General features: G+C 35.7%; 1 protein-coding gene and 1 long non-coding RNA gene across 6 annotated transcripts in view; one reads left to right on the top strand and one right to left on the bottom strand.

Annotated features, from left to right (window-relative positions):
• LOC129525532 (uncharacterized) overlaps positions 1 to 12,577 on the top strand; it is a 48,567-nt gene extending 35,990 nt beyond the window's left edge. Inside the window, exon 4 of the long non-coding RNA XR_010135453.1 lies at positions 12,483 to 12,577. This is a non-coding gene — a long non-coding RNA (uncharacterized lncRNA). The remainder of the gene's footprint in view (positions 1 to 12,482) is intronic.
• Positions 12,578 to 12,949: 372 nt separating this feature from the next.
• ANO5 (anoctamin 5) overlaps positions 12,950 to 17,025 on the bottom strand; it is a 92,286-nt gene continuing 88,210 nt past the window's right edge. For all 5 annotated transcript variants that reach the window (XM_055354205.2, XM_004050827.5, XM_055354203.2 and 2 more), the window contains one exon: positions 12,950 to 16,761. In XM_055354205.2, coding sequence (XP_055210180.2) covers positions 16,540 to 16,761 — 222 coding nt within the window. In that variant the 3' untranslated portion in view covers positions 12,950 to 16,539. The remainder of the gene's footprint in view (positions 16,762 to 17,025) is intronic.

Genomic DNA, 17,025 nt, shown 5'->3' with positions numbered 1-17,025 from the left:
TCCCTCATTTGTTAATTTATTCAATTATTTGTTTGTATCAGTGTTAACTACTGGGTATTATTATTATTATTATTATTAATTTTGTTGCTCTAATTTTTCCAAGTTTAGCTATTAGGAGTTCCTTCAGGTTGACTTCTGTGTCCTTTGACACGTCCCATCCTTGAGCACTCTCTTACTTTCTGTCACCAAAAAATGTTTGAGACTCCTTTTGTATTCTCTCTGCTCTAGCCTTTAGAATCAAATATTTTTCACCAGAGTCCACTCAGGCTAGATTGTAGTCAGCACTACTGTAGTGTCATTGTTTCCTGTGCTCTCTCAGAGAATGTAACTAGAAAATATATGCATGTACATTAAAATATGCACATCTACATTTTTTATATTTGTCTATCATGTATCTAATCTATCATGAGTATTTTGTTACCTTTAGTTCCAACTTAAAACCATAGAGTTCATTTCTGCTTTTCTCTTTCTGTTATTTATAACTTCTTTCTCTGGCAGTGATAAACCTTATTCTCATTATCCACATTATATTTACTTATTTTTCAATTCTAGTATATACATAAATAATTTCAGAATTGCCAGGTCATATTCCTGTGAGAAAGACATTTACTAACTAGAGTACAATATGTAAGTATACTTCTTTCTGTATTTAGCCTTACAGTATAGAGTCAAATTACATTGTTTTCCAGGTACTTAGGTTATTTTTTTTCTTCCCCATGCCCTGTAAAGTGGATTTATTATTCACTTTTAATATAGTTGTTTATTTTTAAATTTGTATTCCACCTGGAGTTTCTACCCTACATCCTGATGGACTTCTTTTTTTTTTAATTTCAAGGTTTGTGAAATATTACCATACTTACAACAGTCAGAGGTATTGAAAAGGTATGCCTAGAGAAACATTGTTCCTCATCATCCCTTCTACCCAATATTTATTCTATTCTCATCATTTCCTGTAGGTAAGTAATATCATTAGTTTCTGGTTTATTCTTCTATTTCTTTTGCAAAAATTAGCAGATATACGATACATATATATTTGTTTTTTATCCAATTCGCTTTTGCACCAAGTGTAGCACACCACGGGACCTCTTTTGGATTTTGCTTTTCTTACATAACTGTGTATCTTGCAAATCATTCCATATCCATTCAGACAGATCTCTCTATTCTTTTTTACACAGCTGAATAATATTCCATTGTGTGGATGTGTTACAGTTTACTTAAGCACTCACTGTTCTATGTATGAACATTTATACTGTTTTTTAATATTTTGCAATTATAAACAGTGTTGTAAAGAATAACCTATTGCATATGTATTTTTGTATTATTCAAGATATGTCTTTAGGATAGATTTCTAGAAGAAGAAATGCTAGGTGAAAAAAATAAATGCATATGTAGTTTTGTTGGGTGTTATAACCATGATAATAATATTTCACAAACGTTGAAATAAAAAAAAATTAAAATCAATCAGGATGTAGAATAGAACCCCCAAATGGAATAAAAGCAAAACGATAGGCCGGGCACTGTGGCTCACACCTGTAATCTCAGCACTTTGGGAGTTCTAGGTGGGCAGATCACGAGGTCAGGAGATCTAGACCATCCTGGCTAACACGGTGAAACCCCGTCTCTACTAAAAATACAAAAAATTAGCCGGGCGTGGTGGTGGGCGCCTGTAGTCCCAGCTACTCGGGAGGCTGAGGCAGGAGAATGGCGAGAACACGGGAGGCAGAGCTTGCAGTGAGCCGAGATCGCGCCACTGCACTCCAGCCTGGGCAACAGAGTGAGACTCCGTCTCAAAAAAAAAAAAAAAAAAAAGCTAAACGATAAATTATCTTCTCAGTGGGTTGTACAGTTTATATCTCACTAGGAAAATAAAAGGGTGCCTTTTTCCCCATAGCCTCATAAAAAATTCGTCATCAAACTTAAATGTTTACAAATCTGATAGGTGAAAAATTCTGCCTCAGTGTTGTTTCAATTTGCATTCCTCTAATTATAAGTTCAACACTTTTCATATATTTGAGGACCATTTTTATATATTTTTCATTAATTATCTGTTCATTTCTTTGTCCCATTTTTTCTATAGGCCCTCAGTCCTCTGTACTTTAATTTTTAGGGTTCTTTATGAAATAGAGATATTTGTCCTTTGTCTAAGTTGCAAATATTTTCTCCCAGTTGGTCATTTCCCTTATGGTACCTTTGTAATGCATTTTTAAAAATTTTTACAAAATCAACTTTACCAATCTTTTGCCAATCCAGTGTCTTTGGATTTTGAGTCATGGTTATGAGGCTCTTTTGAAGTAGCACATTCTTTGAACTCCCTTCCTTGCATTCTGTGTTCTGATCTGCCCAGACACTTTTCGAGTATTTTTAGGCTTTGATATACTCAATTTGGGGGCAGCACTTTTACATCAACCTTACGCCCCTTTGATAGCTTTCATGTTGTCTTCCCTGTGGTTTTTCCATTTGTTTGTTTCTGGTCTAACTTCGTTCACAGTAAAGCCTTGCTGTAGGATGGGTGTAGAGCAGGAATATGAAAGATCATTAACTGGGATTTGGCAACTTCTCTACCTTTACTCACAGTTAATGTGAAATTTCAACCATTCTCTTTCTTCAAGATATGCTAAAGCATGCATTTTATATACAGTTACTTTTCTCTTTTTGTTGTTTTGTATTGTTTTGGAAGAAAATATTGACAGACTGGTGGCACTACTATTATCTTCAGCTACCCTGAAGTCTATAGTTTGTGTTACTTTTAAATATCAATATTATATCAAGGCTCATGTTCTCTTTTAATCTACAACTGCATTCCTCCTCCATTTTTCATTACATTAATTTTTTTATGGCTATAGGTCTTATAGGAGTATACTATATTCTGCATTGGTTTCATTGTTCCTCACCGTGTTTGTGCTTCTATGTCCTAGAGTTCCTATAAACTAGAAGTCTAAACATACCTCAGATGTTATGCTCTGTACTATATTTTTATATCTTATTGTATAATATGATCTTAAGTTGTTCCACAATTAGTGATGCTAAGTTTGATGATCAGGAAAAGGTGGATAACCATAAGATTTTTCCATTGTAAAAATACATAGTTTTCTTTGCAATTAGCAAGCGGTATGTGAAGTGATACTTTGGCACCATGTAAATATTCTCTGCTCACAAACCCTTTTACTATATAGTATATTTAACAATTAATGACAATACTTTCACAGATAATACATGAGAGGACTGCAAAATAATGATTTTTTTTTCTTTTTTTTGAGACAGAGTTTTGCTCGTGTTGCCCAGGCTGGAGTGCAATGGCACGATCTCCGGCTCACCGCAAGCTCGCCTCCCGGGTTCAAGCCATTCTCCTGCCTCAGCCTCCCAAGTAGCTGGGATTACAGGCATGTGCCACCACACTCGGCTAATTTTGTATTTTTAGCAGAGATGGAGTTTCTCCATGTTGGTCAGGGTGGTCTCGAACTCCCAACCTCAGGTGATCCGCCTGCCTCGGCCTCCTGAAGTGCTGGGATTACAGGCATGAGCCACCTCGCCCGGCCCAAAATAGTGATTTTTAAAATCACTTCTTCCAAGTTTATTAGCCAACATTCTTCAAGTTTTCTCTTTTTAAGTGTTTTATAGACCATATATATATATATATATATATATATATATATATATATATATTCAATGTGCTGTAATCATATATAGTTAGTATGTTTTTTGATGCTTAACTTTCTCAACTTTGGCCATAAGGCTCTCCTTCAGGCTGACTCCTGTGTGTGTGTGTGTGTGTGTGTGTGTGTGTGTGTGCGCGTTTGTGTTGAGCCAGAGTCTTGCTCTGTCACCCAGGCTAGAGTGCCGTGACATGATCTTGGCTAACTGAAACTCCCCTCCCCGCCCTGTCCCCACAAGCCCCAACCTGGCTCAAGAGGTCTCCCACCTCAGCCTCCCAAATACCTGGGACTATAAGTGAGCGCCACCACGCCTGGGTAATTTTTGTAGTATTTTGTAGAGACAGGGTTTTGCCACATTGCACAGGCTTGTCTCAGACTCTTTTGACGTGATCCACCAGTGCTTAAATTTTCCTTTCTCCTTAAAAATGAATTTAAGGTTTATCTTATTTTCTTCCATAAACTTGGAGTCAATCTTTTTTTTTTTTTTTTTTTTTTTTAATGGGGAGACCTATTTAGAAGCCAAGATCTGGGTGCTACATGTCCTTATTTATAATAGGTTCTAATTTCTTCTTGACACTTTCAGTAGATACGTGCAAGACATTAAATAATCATGAGTTCATGTGGACAGTTCTCTTTCAAATTTAATATTACAGCTTAAAAAACTTATTTTACATTTTTATTTTTTAATTGATAATTTTCATTCCTAATATAAACATATTTATGTGTTTGTATAAATGAAATAGTTTCAAACTCAAAATACCAACATTTCTACCAACAATAAAACTACAGAGTGAAGTTTGCGGTATCTTTGCAGTTCTTTTTATATTTAGAACATACCGCACTAAGAATACACAGAATACTATGCACCAAATCACTTGAAATAATTATTTTTCTTTTGTTCAGTTTGTTTAATTTCCAACATTTAGTGTGATTTTTTAAAAAAAATTTTGATCTCTCTTTTTTATGTTTAAAATATTTACAGGGTTCAAAAATCAAAACGTTACTATCAAAGAAGATGTATTTCCATTTTTCTTTTTAAGGGTCCATCTACCACCCTTAGGTAACAATTTATATTAGAGGTTTCTTTCTTTCTTTGTAGTTGACAAGTAAAGCATGCATGTATTTATGGTGTCCAATATAATGCTTTAATATAGGTATGCATTGTGGAATGACTCTATCAAGCTATTCTACATAGACATTATCTCACATACCTTTTTTGTGGTGAAAACACTTAAAATCTACTCTCTTAGCGATTTTCAGCTACACAATATATTTATTAGCTCATTGCCATGACATACAACAGATCTCTTAAATTTACGTCTCCTGTCTGACTTCATGTTCCTTGATCAACATCTCCCCAATACCCCACCTGCCCCAGCCTCTGGTAACCACCATTTTACTCTCTCTTCCTATGAGTTCAACTATTTTATACTACACTTATAAGTGAGATCATGTAGTATTTGTCTATTTATTCCTGCCTTATTTTTCTTGACATAATGTCATCCGAGTTCATTCATGTTGTAGCAAGTGGCAGGATTTCTTTCTATTTTAAGGATGAATAGTATCACGTTGTGTTTATATACTACATTTTCTTTATCCATTCTTCCAATGATGGACACTTAGATTTATTCCATGTCTTGGGTATTGTGAACGGTACTGCAATGAACATAGGAGTGCAGATATCTCATTGACATACTGATGTCATTTTCTTTGGATACATATCCAGTAGTGGGATTGCTGGATCATATGATAGTTCTATTTTTAATGTTTTGAGGAGCTTCCATACTGTTTTCCATAATGGCTGTCCTAATTTACGCTCCACCCCCCACAGTGTGCAAGTGTTCCCTTTTCTCCACATTCTTGCTAACACTTGTTATCTCTTTTCTTTTTGATAACCATTTAACAGGTTTGAGGTAATATGTCATTGTGATTTTAATTTGCATTTCTCTTATGATCAGTGATTTTGAGCATTTTTCATATATCTGTTTTCCATTTGTATTATTCTTTGGAGAATGTCTATTCAGATCCTTCACCTATTTTAAAAATCTAGTTATCTGTTTCCTTACTATTGATTTGCTTGCATTCCTTATATATTTTTAGATGTCAATCTCTTATCATATGCATGATTTGCAAGTATAATCTCCCATTTTATCATATTAGTTTTTTGTTTATAATTCCAGTATTTATTTTTTCCTTCACAATTCTTTAGTGTGTATTTCCTATAAATACAGTTTCTGTAGAAACTCAATACAACCTTCAAAATTAGGATATTAACATTGACACATTTCTCCAATTTAATCCTCAGATAATGTTTAAGTATTACCAATTATACCAATCTTGCTTTTTGTAGCAAAAACGTCTGGGTCATAATGACACATTGTGTTTGCCAAATTTGTCAAATTTCTTCAGTATACTTTGATCTGGGATAGTTCTTTAGTCCTTTCATGAGTTTTATGTCTTTGCTATTTTGAGAATTAGAGTTATTTAGTAGAACGCCCTTCGGGTTGGGTTTGTTCAATGTTTATTCATGATTAAATTCAGGTTATGCATTTTAAAGCTGGCTCCTATATTCTTTTTACAACACGTTGAATCATCCTTTGAGAATTTTCTTGCTTTCTAGCATAACGAAATGTTTCAGGGTCACCTTGGACATTGCCTGCCCCCGTCTTGCCATTTTGTATGTGAGTGTATGTACTCACATTTATATTTATTTCTATATCTACATATGAAAAATCCTTAGTTCTATCCATTACCTCCAATTTCAAACACGAGAGGAGTCGTTCTAGGGTTCTCCTTTAGAGATCTGTAACTCCCATCTCCAACTGACTATATCCTTAGTGTTTTCACATACTTGATTACGCCTTTGTATATAACCTATCTCTCCCATCACTCCTACCACCCCTACCACCCCTTCCTCAATGTGCATGACCTCCTCATTCCTCTCTGAGCCCCAAACCTCAAATCAGCCACCACTATCACAGCCTGCAAGAATGGCGTCCCATCCTCGTAATGCTTCACATTCAGTTTCCGACACTTCTAGATAATTTGGCTACCTGTGTGAGTCGCAGCTCACCCCGTCCAGCTCCATCACACTATGTCAGGTCATGACAAGTTCCCTTCCCTCAGCCCAGTGTTAGGACTATGTGGGTACTCTCTTCACATCAGTTGGGCCCCAAAACTCCATGTCATGTTACCAGCATGTGTATCCACACTCCTTGCCACACTCTGACTCTCATTTCTTCCTCCAGGCTACACTTTTTCGGGGATGTGATCATCACCGGGTTTGGGCTCTTACTCTCTATGCTGGGTTGGCATTGCGTAGATGCCCTCCTCACCTTTATAGGATCTAATACCTACAGCCAGGACCACCTTCATCCTGTGTGCATGCACTTATGCCATTCCTACCATTCCTGGACTAACTCCCCGAATCAAGCTGTTCTCGCATGAATTCACCAACCTCACTCTGTTTGGGCTTTGAGACCCCTACTCTGGGTGCCCCTTTTTTGGCAAAGTCTGTTTGGGCTTTGTGACCCCTACTCTGGGGTGCCCCATTTTTGACAAAGTCTCTTTGATCTGCTTGGCCTTTGAAACCTCACGCTGAGTCACCCCTCTGCATGAATTTTTCTCACACACTTGAATTCTCTAAAAACAGTGATTTAGCTGATTCCAACAAATTTGAAAACATAAATATTCATTTTTATTTTCAAATGTTATCTAATATGCATTGAGATTTCTTCTCTGATCCATATATATTGAGAACTGTGTTTTGCTTGGTTTCCAAACATTTTGGTGATTTTCTAGTTATCTTTCTGCTATTGAGTTCTAATTTAATTCACTATAGTCAGAAAAATACTCTAAATGACTTCAGTCCTTTGAAATTAATTTCATCTGCCTTAAGGTCCAGGATATGTTTCATTTTGGAAATCTTCCGTGTACGCTTAAAAATGTGTGTGTTGTCACTGTTGCATGTTATTTGTCATGTTTGTATGTATATATATGTGTGTGTATATACATTATATATATGCATATATATGTATTTGTCAGTTGTCAAATTGATTGATTGTACAGTTTAAATATTCCATATCCTATTGCATTTGTTTCTGGTGGTCTATCAGTCATTAAGAGCATGTTAACATCTCCAGATAAAATGGAGGGTTTGGCCAGGTGTGATGGCTCACACCTGTAATCCCAGCTCTTTGGGAAGCCGAGGTGGGCGGATCACGAGGTCAGGAGATCTAGACCATCCTGGCTAACACGGTGAAACCCCGTCTCTACTAAAAATACAAAAAAATTAGCCGGGCGTGGTGGCGGGCGCCTGTAGTCCCAGCTACTCGGGAGGCTGAGGCAGGAGAATGGCATGAACCCGGGAGACGGAGCTTGCAGTGAGCCGAGATCGCGCCACCGCACTCCAGCCTGGGCGACAGAGCCGGACTCCAATTCAAAAATAAATAAATAAATAAATAAATAAATAAATAAATAAATAAATAAATGGTGGGTTTACCATCTCTCGGTTCTGTCAACATTTCTTGATACGTTTTCCTGTATGTTATTAGATAAATACATGTTTAGATTAGTTATGCATTCTTCTTAAATTCATCACTTTATCATTATACAATATCTCAGTCTCTACTATTACACCTTGCCTCACATTCTACTTTGTCTGATGTTAGTATAGATCAATTTTATTTTATTTTAGTGTTTCCAAGGAATATATTTTTTCCGCATTATGTTCATTTCAACCCTTCTGTGTCTTTATATTTAATGTCTCCACAGAAAGTACTGAAATATTACCAGGGCTTTCTATCCTTGCTAGACCCTAAATATTTCTCCCAAGATATAAATCTGTTGAAAGCTCCGCAGAACCTCCCTTTCAGCCTTTTTTTTTTCCTCTTGAATCTACAGTTTCCTCAAGGGAAAATATTGTCACAAAAAACAGGCTTAATTCTCTGCTTTTCTCTCCTAGTTATTGTTTCTATAAAAATCCTTTGTCTTATATTTTTCTGATGCTTTTAATCATTTTAAAAAACATGTTACCCAGTTTTTCTAGTGGTTCTTGGGGTTGCAATAGTCTGAAAAACTAGGCTATTATTGCTGGAATTGTGCTTTCTTATTGCTAATTATAAAGAGAATAAGTCTAATATGTTCCCATTAAGGATATTGTTTTCTGTATACTTTTCATTAACTTCTCCTCTTAAAATGATTTTCCCTTCCTTTTACTTTGTTTATATTGCTGTTCTCTAACTTCTTTAGATGCTTCTTTTTCCTGTCTTTTTTTAATAGCCTAATTAAATGCTATACAGTTCTTCTAAAACCACCACAAAATATATTTAGTGTATCCCACAAAATTTGAGCTGTGCAGTATTTTTGGTACAATGTAATTAAAAATTATCTTCTAAACTTTGCTTTGATTACTTTTTTGTGTTATTTCAAGATTTGTTACATAATTTTTGTAGCCATCTTTTTATTTTTTATAATTTCATTTTATTGTGGACAGAGAAAATTATCTGATTTATATTGGTCATTTGAAATTTGCTGTTTTTTGTTGTTGTTGTTGTTGGTTTTTTGGGTGGGGCTTGGTATTTGACCAGATTTTGTTAGTGTTTAGAATGTACTTGTAAAGAAATTCCTTTTCCTTATTGAGCACAACATTTAATGAAAGCACATTGTGTGTGTTTTATTAATCATTTTCTTCAAATGGCCAGTAGCCTTACTAAGTGAAGCTGGAACTGCACTGCCCAGAAGTCTTTTCTTTATCTGGTATCAGGTTAGATTTGCACAAGAGGCAAACAGAGGTGAAGCAACAGAAAGACTTCTTTCTGGTCTTTGAGGACAGATGTGATAAAGGACACGCAAATTGGAGTCTAGTGGGCTCTATGCTCTCCTCACTCTTTTTCACTCCATGTCCAACTATTCCTGACCAGCAGTGCGCTCCAAGTTTGTGTATGACTCTTGGCTGCAGAATCATAGAAAGAATAGCTAGACATACGTGTGCATGTGTCTTTAGAGCAGCATGATTTATAGTCCTTTGGGTATATACCCAGTAATGGGATGGCTGGGTCAAATGGTATTTCCAGTTCTAGATCCCTGAGGAATCACCACACTGACTTCCACAATGGTTGAACTAGTTTACAGTCCCACCAACAGTGTAAAAGTGTTCCTATTTCTCCACATCCTCTCCAGCACCTGTTGTTTCCTGACTTTTTAATGATTGCCATTCTAACTGGTGTGAGATGGTATCTCATTGTGGTTTTGATTTGCATTTCTCTGATGGCCAGTGATGATGAGCGTTTTTTCATGAGTTTTTTGGCTGCATAAATGTCTTCTTTTGAGAAGTGTCTGTTGATGTCCTTCGCCCACTTTTTGATGGGGTTGTTTGTTTTTTTCTTGTAAATTTGTTTGAGTTCTTTATAGATTCTGGATATTAGCCCTTTGTCAGATGAGTAGGTTGTGAAAATTTTCTCCCATTTTGTAGGTTGCCTGTTCACTCTGATGGTAGTTTCTTTTGCTGTGCAGAAGCTCTTTAGTTTAATTAGATCCCATTTGTCAATTTTGTCTTTTGTTGCCATTGCTTTTGGTGTTTTAGACATGAAGTCCTTGCCCATGCCTATGTCCTGAATGGTAATGCCTAGCATTATTCACAATAGCAAAGACTTGGAACCAACCCAAATGTCCAACAGTGATAGACTGGATTAAGAAAATGTGGCACATATACACCATGGAATACTATGCAGCCATAAAAAATGATGAGTTCATGTCCTTTGTAGGGACATGGATGAAATTGGAAATCATCATTGTCAGTAAACTATCGCAAGAACAAAAAACCAAACACCGCATATTCTCACTCATAGGTGGGAATTGAACAATGAGATCACATGGACACAGGAAGGGGAATATCACACTCTGGGGACTGTTGTGGGGTGGGGGGGACGGGGGAGGGATAGCATTGGGAGATATACCTAATGCTAGATGACGAGTTAGTGGGTGCAGCACACCAGCATGGCACATGTATACATATGTAACTAACCTGCACAATGTAAACATGTACCCTAGAACTTAAAGTATAAAAAAAAAAGAATAGCTAGACAATTGTAACACTTCCCCATAGACTTCTTCATTAGTTTTCCTTCCCAGTCTCACTTTAGCACATCACATGGATATCTCTGCAAGCTTCAACTTCTCTACCCATGGCAGTGTTTCAGGAGAGCTGAATGGTTCTTCTTCTCTGACTCTCTGTATTAGTCCATTTTTATACTGCTATGAAGAAATACCCAAGACTGGGCAATTTATTAAAAAATAAAGAGTTTTAATGGACTTACAGTTCCACATCGCTGGGGAGGCCTCAAAATCATGGTGGAAGGTGAAGGAGAAGCAAAGGCATGTCGTATATGGCAGTAGCCAAGAGAGCATATGCAGGGGAACTGCCCTTTAAAAAACCATCAGATCTTGTGAGACTTATTCATTACCATGAGAACAGCATGGGAAAAACCCATCCGCATGATTCAATTACCTCCTACTGGGTCCCTCTCAGGACACATGGGGATTATGGGAGCTATATTTCAAGATGAAATTTGGGTGGGGACACAGCCAAACAATATTACCCTCCAAATCTTTCTCCCAGACCGTTGCTTTCCAGTTTCTTTCACAATTTCAAAAGGCCTGTTTTCTATAAACAACGCTTTATTCCAAAATATTCCTAACAAACAGCTTTGCTTTCTTGATTAAATCTTGTATGTTAAACTATTTATTCTATTTGTTCTTAGAATGTGATATATCCACCATAATTTCTGTCCAGTCTACACTTTTATTTTCTTGAATATATTGGTAAAAGCAAATTAATTTACTACTTCCTTTTTTTTTTTAAATAAGTAGAAACTAAAGGGCTAGCGCTCTTAGGCTGTAGGATTTTAACTACTTCCATGTACAACAGAATTGGAACAGTTCTACAAATTTGGAAACCCTGACTACATGTCTTAACATACTTCTTTAATGGGCTGGAACAATAAATTAATGTTTAAGAGTCATTATAGAAATACTTTGGGCTAGGGAATTTGGCATCTTATGAAATTCTCATCATTGTTATTGCTCTCCTACTCCCATCCCCCAAAACACACCTGGAGAGATTTTTTAAAGCATCTCTTCCAAAGACTCTGTTTCTAGAGATCTGGGATAAGACCTAGGGATATGCATTTCTAACAAACGAGCAGTCCAGATAATTCTGATGAACAAGGCTGTGGACTTCTTTTTGAAAAACATGAGACTAGAAAAAATATATGGGAGCTATTTCTGTTAGCGGTGGCAGACATCCAAGTTACCTTGAGTGACCAGAGGCGAATCCGTATGGGTCCACAGTAAATTCAGTCCTTGCCGCCTCAGAAGAAAGAATTCAATTGAGGGGCATAAAGCAGAACAAGAGACCAAGGCATTTGGGGGCAGTAGTGGGAGTTTATTTTAAAAGGCTTTAGAATAGAAAAAAAAAAAAAAGAAAAAGGAAAATTCACTGGGAGGATACCTAAGTGGGCACCTGAAGCTCCAAGGGAGAAAAAAGAGGCATTTAACCACGATCCTGGGACTTTATCGGCTTGCCGCTTTCCCATGATTCTTCCCTTAGTGTGGGCTTTCTGCATCTGCAGTGCTCTCCTTACCCTTTGGAATTAAACATGTGCAGTGTGTTTAGGGAATTATACACACGCCCACCTGAGGCTTTCTTCCTTTTTCAGGTGGAACGTGCCTGGAAGATCATACTTCGCCATTTTTGTCTCTTAACATGCATGCCCAGGAAGTTGCTTCTCCCTGGGGCCTGCATTCAAGTAACATGTTTAATATTAACAGGTGTGGATCTTCAGGAGGTTGCCTCTCCCTGGCTGCAGAATTATCATTTTTAGAGAAGCAGTGTGATAATCGTGGAACCATCCCCTACATTCCTTGTAAGTGTGTCGGGAGCCCTCTCCTGCCCCGCTCATTGCCTATCTACCTGTAACATTTCAACATGCAATTTTTCTTTTTGGGGGACTTTCTGTTCACGCTTATCTTCCAAAGTAGTAAAAATACAGAGACAAAACAACAAAAACTACCACCTTCTCAAATTTTTCTGGATTATCCAGCTTCTTACTTCAAGGAATTTGCATCGTTAATATGCAAACATCTAAATGTGCAAAAATATGTAATTTCATGAGCTAAACACGTTATATATATATACACTTTCATGTTTCTAAACAACAAATATGACTAAAAAAGGAGTACTTAAACTCCAAAAAGTCAACATTTTACTGTAAGAATAAATTGAGTTCATGTCAAAATGTACTTTAATATTATTACTTTATTCACTCTGTGAATTTGATTCTCTTGAGATTTATGTACACATTATTTAAGAGAGCTTTTCCTGCATAACTACATATTACTCTTCCTGGAAAAAAAAAAACTTGGAAGAAAGAAGTTTTAAAAAGGAACACTCATTTCCTGTGTTAACACCAGGAGACATAATCTCACACATAGGAGAGATACACCAAGTCAAACCTTTGAGGAGGAGGAAGCAGGTATCTCATACCAATTAAACCACACTATTTTCTTTTTAACATTCTTATCATTTTTCACATAATGCTGAAATAAATAGAATACTGGAATTATTACACATAAAAGTAGAAGAGTCAAAATTTGTCTAGAAAAAGAATAACACAGTAGTTATACCGATTCATTGTGGCTGACTTGTAAGCCTGGCCAGTGGTACTTTTTGCAATGCTATTTTTCTTCATAACATTCTTTAGTTACATAACAACTATTAACAATTTAAAGGAAATATGAGAGAGTTTCTTTCAAAACAATAGATCCCCTTTTTGAATGATTGGTACAGATTTCTCACCTTCAACTGGAGTCAATCAACAGAGATCCATACCTACTCATAGCACCCAACACTACAAAATCACTTTGGAATCTAAGTTTTATTTTGACACATAATAGTGGTCACATTGAAATTTTCTTTAGCTTTTATCTCACTTTCATTAGGTGTCTTTTTTAAGAAATATACCTCTTATCAACCACAGCTGGACCAAACTTCCTCAGAACAGCTCTTTCTTCCAAAGAAACACACAGGATTCATAAGGAAATAACTCTTTCCTCACTCCTCCTCTTTCTCATCTCCCATCACTTTCATCTGTCCTCCTTTCCTTCTCCTCTTCTTTGATAACGTGCATAATGGCTTGGTTAAAAGAAGAATGTTAAAGCTAAGAGGTGTCAAAAGACACAGCAAAAATAAGACAGCATTTCATTTAAGTAAAACAATCCTTTCTTAATGGATTCCTCTAAAATAAATGTTTTGAAGTAGATTTTGCTTCCTGTGTGCAAAGGAAAGTTGATGAAGGCAAGGATGAAAGAGGGCCTTTGAAAAGAGTTAAGTATTTTTTTGGCTTTGGCACTTAAAATTTTATTTCACATAAAATCTCAAATGTTCCCTAGAACATTCTGAAAACAAAACAAAACTATGCGCTTGGTCAGCAGATAAAATCACCTGCCATGCTGGTAATTATCAACTTACATGTGGTGGTTGGGTGCTCTTAATGCAGCCCTCCCATAAAAACCAATGGGTTTAATTAGATGAGACACATCTATCTGAATTGGTTTGGCTACTGATTTTGGTTAGCATGGTTTCAGGAACGTGAGGAATACCTGTATTTCATTTTTAAATCTGAAAAACAAAGATAAACTTCTTGATAAGAAATTTAAAGGTGAATAAAAAATATCAGTCCATAACATTTTAAAAGGAAAATATTTATCAATCCATGGGAATTATTTACTTATCTTAAAAACGATTTCTTCCCTTGCTGTTTTCTCCATTCACTTCCAGAAACCCAATAATTTAGTTGGTATATTTTAAAACTGCAGTGTACAAATAACTTTGTGAATTAAATTTGTTTTTATTTATCATACAGTCTACCTCTATGAATACTTTTAAGCCTTAAAAATTAAAGCTTATATTCAAGAAACCAATTTCCATGCTCTTTCTTATTTTTATCAGCACTCAGGAAGGAAGCAATATGAGCTGTGTGCACTGTACACTATAGCAATGGAGAATCTGATTTGACAAGCCAAAGATCCTACATTGGTGGCACACATCATGGTAAGCCTGACTTGTTTTTTCAAGAAAGAAATATTATCTTCTCTACATAGGAAATCATCTTTCAATAATGAGATCATTTCAAATTACCCAAAATATTCATAAAGTCTACTCAGTGGATGACAAATCAGTACTGGGGATTAGTCCCAGTCCAAACTGGGGTGACTGTCTCATAGTTTATAAAATCCATAATCCCCAGTTCTATATGCTTACTATTGATCAGTAGTTAATACCATCTGCCATATATTTAATACTGGCAGTACCATAATAATTTATTAGCATTAGATAATGAAATATTAGTTTTAAATATTGTGATAAAATTTCTTATGTGTGTGATTAAAAAACAATATTCTTTTGGAGGTGAATTATAATTTGAAACTGGAGATTTAAATACTACATAACTGGACTATATCACTCTAGTGCTAATAATTATATAGATGTGTGTGTGTGTGTGTATACACAAATTTATACATATTTAGTTTTTTTAAGTGAAAAAAGAACAAGGATTTTTGTGCATGTAACACAAGCCTAAATTTGAGAGGAATAATTCAACAAACATTTTTTCCCCCTTAGATTATTAAGTCCATGAACTCATTCTTAGTTGGTTGATTCACTTTTGGTGTTCAAGACTGTGGTTGTTATTACACTGACAATTTCATTAAGACAAGCTTACATTTAAGATGTTACATCACATCAAATCACTAGCTAACAACATGACTTCTTGTGTGTCAGAGGTATTGGAACAAGGCACTGAGCATTGTATAAGATGACACATCAATAGAAAAGGTTGTAAACTTATTAAAATATTTGCAATTATTTTAAAGCAAAGAAATGTTTATCATAAACAACTTGTATCTAACTTATACAAAAAGGCTTCATGATGTGAAATTGTCATTCCAGAAGAAAAGTGATTTTTAAGAAATAATTTAACAATTTTCTAAATTAAAATCAACAAATTAATCAATATACATTGTCCTGCATCCATTAACTACTAAGAAAACACATTTACTTCTGTATTGTATCTTTGCTTGAGAACCTAAAGCAATCTAACAGCTTCATAATGTTGTTTTCAAGATAAGATCAGTCTTGAAACTATTATAACCAAATTATTATCTCTAAGAACCAAGTTGTTTTATGTTGAAACCCAAAATTTCAGTCTCGAGAAAAGGAATTCTGCCTTTACCAGGAAGAACTATCTGGGATTCTGATGGTAGTTGAATGTGTTAGGAATAAACCTCTGCTATGATACATTAACACCTTAATGTGTGAGTTTTCTTATGTCATCTGATCTTGGCAATTCATTTGCATATTTTAAAATGAAGGATATATAGGGCTCAGTCAGCCTCTTTGATCCATTTCTTTTTGCCCCAACATTTTTCTTAATGGGGAAGGAGGTATCAAATAACCCAAGAGAAGACCACAAAAATAAATAGATGCACTGGAAAGTGATGGGACAGCCCAAGGCCAGTGTTTCTTACTAAACTGCAAGACTCCATAATTTCCCAGTATTCTGATTCTACCTGCACTTTCAACAGTCATTTACAGCACCTCAGAAAACAACATCTGGAGAGGGCCCAGTCAATGAAGCAGAGAAGTAGTACATTTCCAACATCACAAAGTTGACCTCTATAAAAGTGTATAAAAACTTTGAGTTTAAAAAAAAAAAAAGAAAAAAAAAAAGAAAGGGTAAAATTGACATATGGCTTCTGGCATCTGGCCCTAAAACCAGAGGATAAAGTGAAGTAAGGCAGATCACCTGCTGCTTCCTCATTATACTGATTAGAGTGTTGATTTCGCCAGCTGTGCTTTGTTTTCCTCAATCATGACGTGCTTGGCAAATTCATTAGAATTAATTCCCAAGTTCTCTTTTAATTTGTTGAGCTCAAAATCATGGAGAATCTTGATAGTCATTAACTTTTCTCTCTTGATTCTCTCCACAACATCTTTTGGAACATCAGGTATCATCCAGGCCAGCAAAAATTTAACTAAAAACACAACATGCTAGAGGAAATATAAAGGAAAGATTAGACGCTGTTAGAGTTGTCACATGTTCAGCAGAAAGTCTTTACAAATCATTTCACTTATTTAAGAAACTGCTCAACATATGAGGTAGAAAGGCAAGAAGATATGGTCTCTGTCCTAGAACTTTCATACAAAGATCAACATCAAACAAATTAATATATACTTAAATATGTAACTAGCAATATTCCAGTTGAACATGATTATTGAATATACTCTTTATCACTGCTCCTTCCTGAAAACCTG

This window comes from Gorilla gorilla, chromosome 9 (genome assembly GCF_029281585.2).
Source record: "Gorilla gorilla gorilla isolate KB3781 chromosome 9, NHGRI_mGorGor1-v2.1_pri, whole genome shotgun sequence".
Lineage (NCBI taxonomy): Eukaryota > Metazoa > Chordata > Mammalia > Primates > Hominidae > Gorilla > Gorilla gorilla.
The sequence above is the reverse complement of the archived record's forward strand: the minus strand, read 5'-3'. Positions and strand labels throughout refer to the sequence as shown.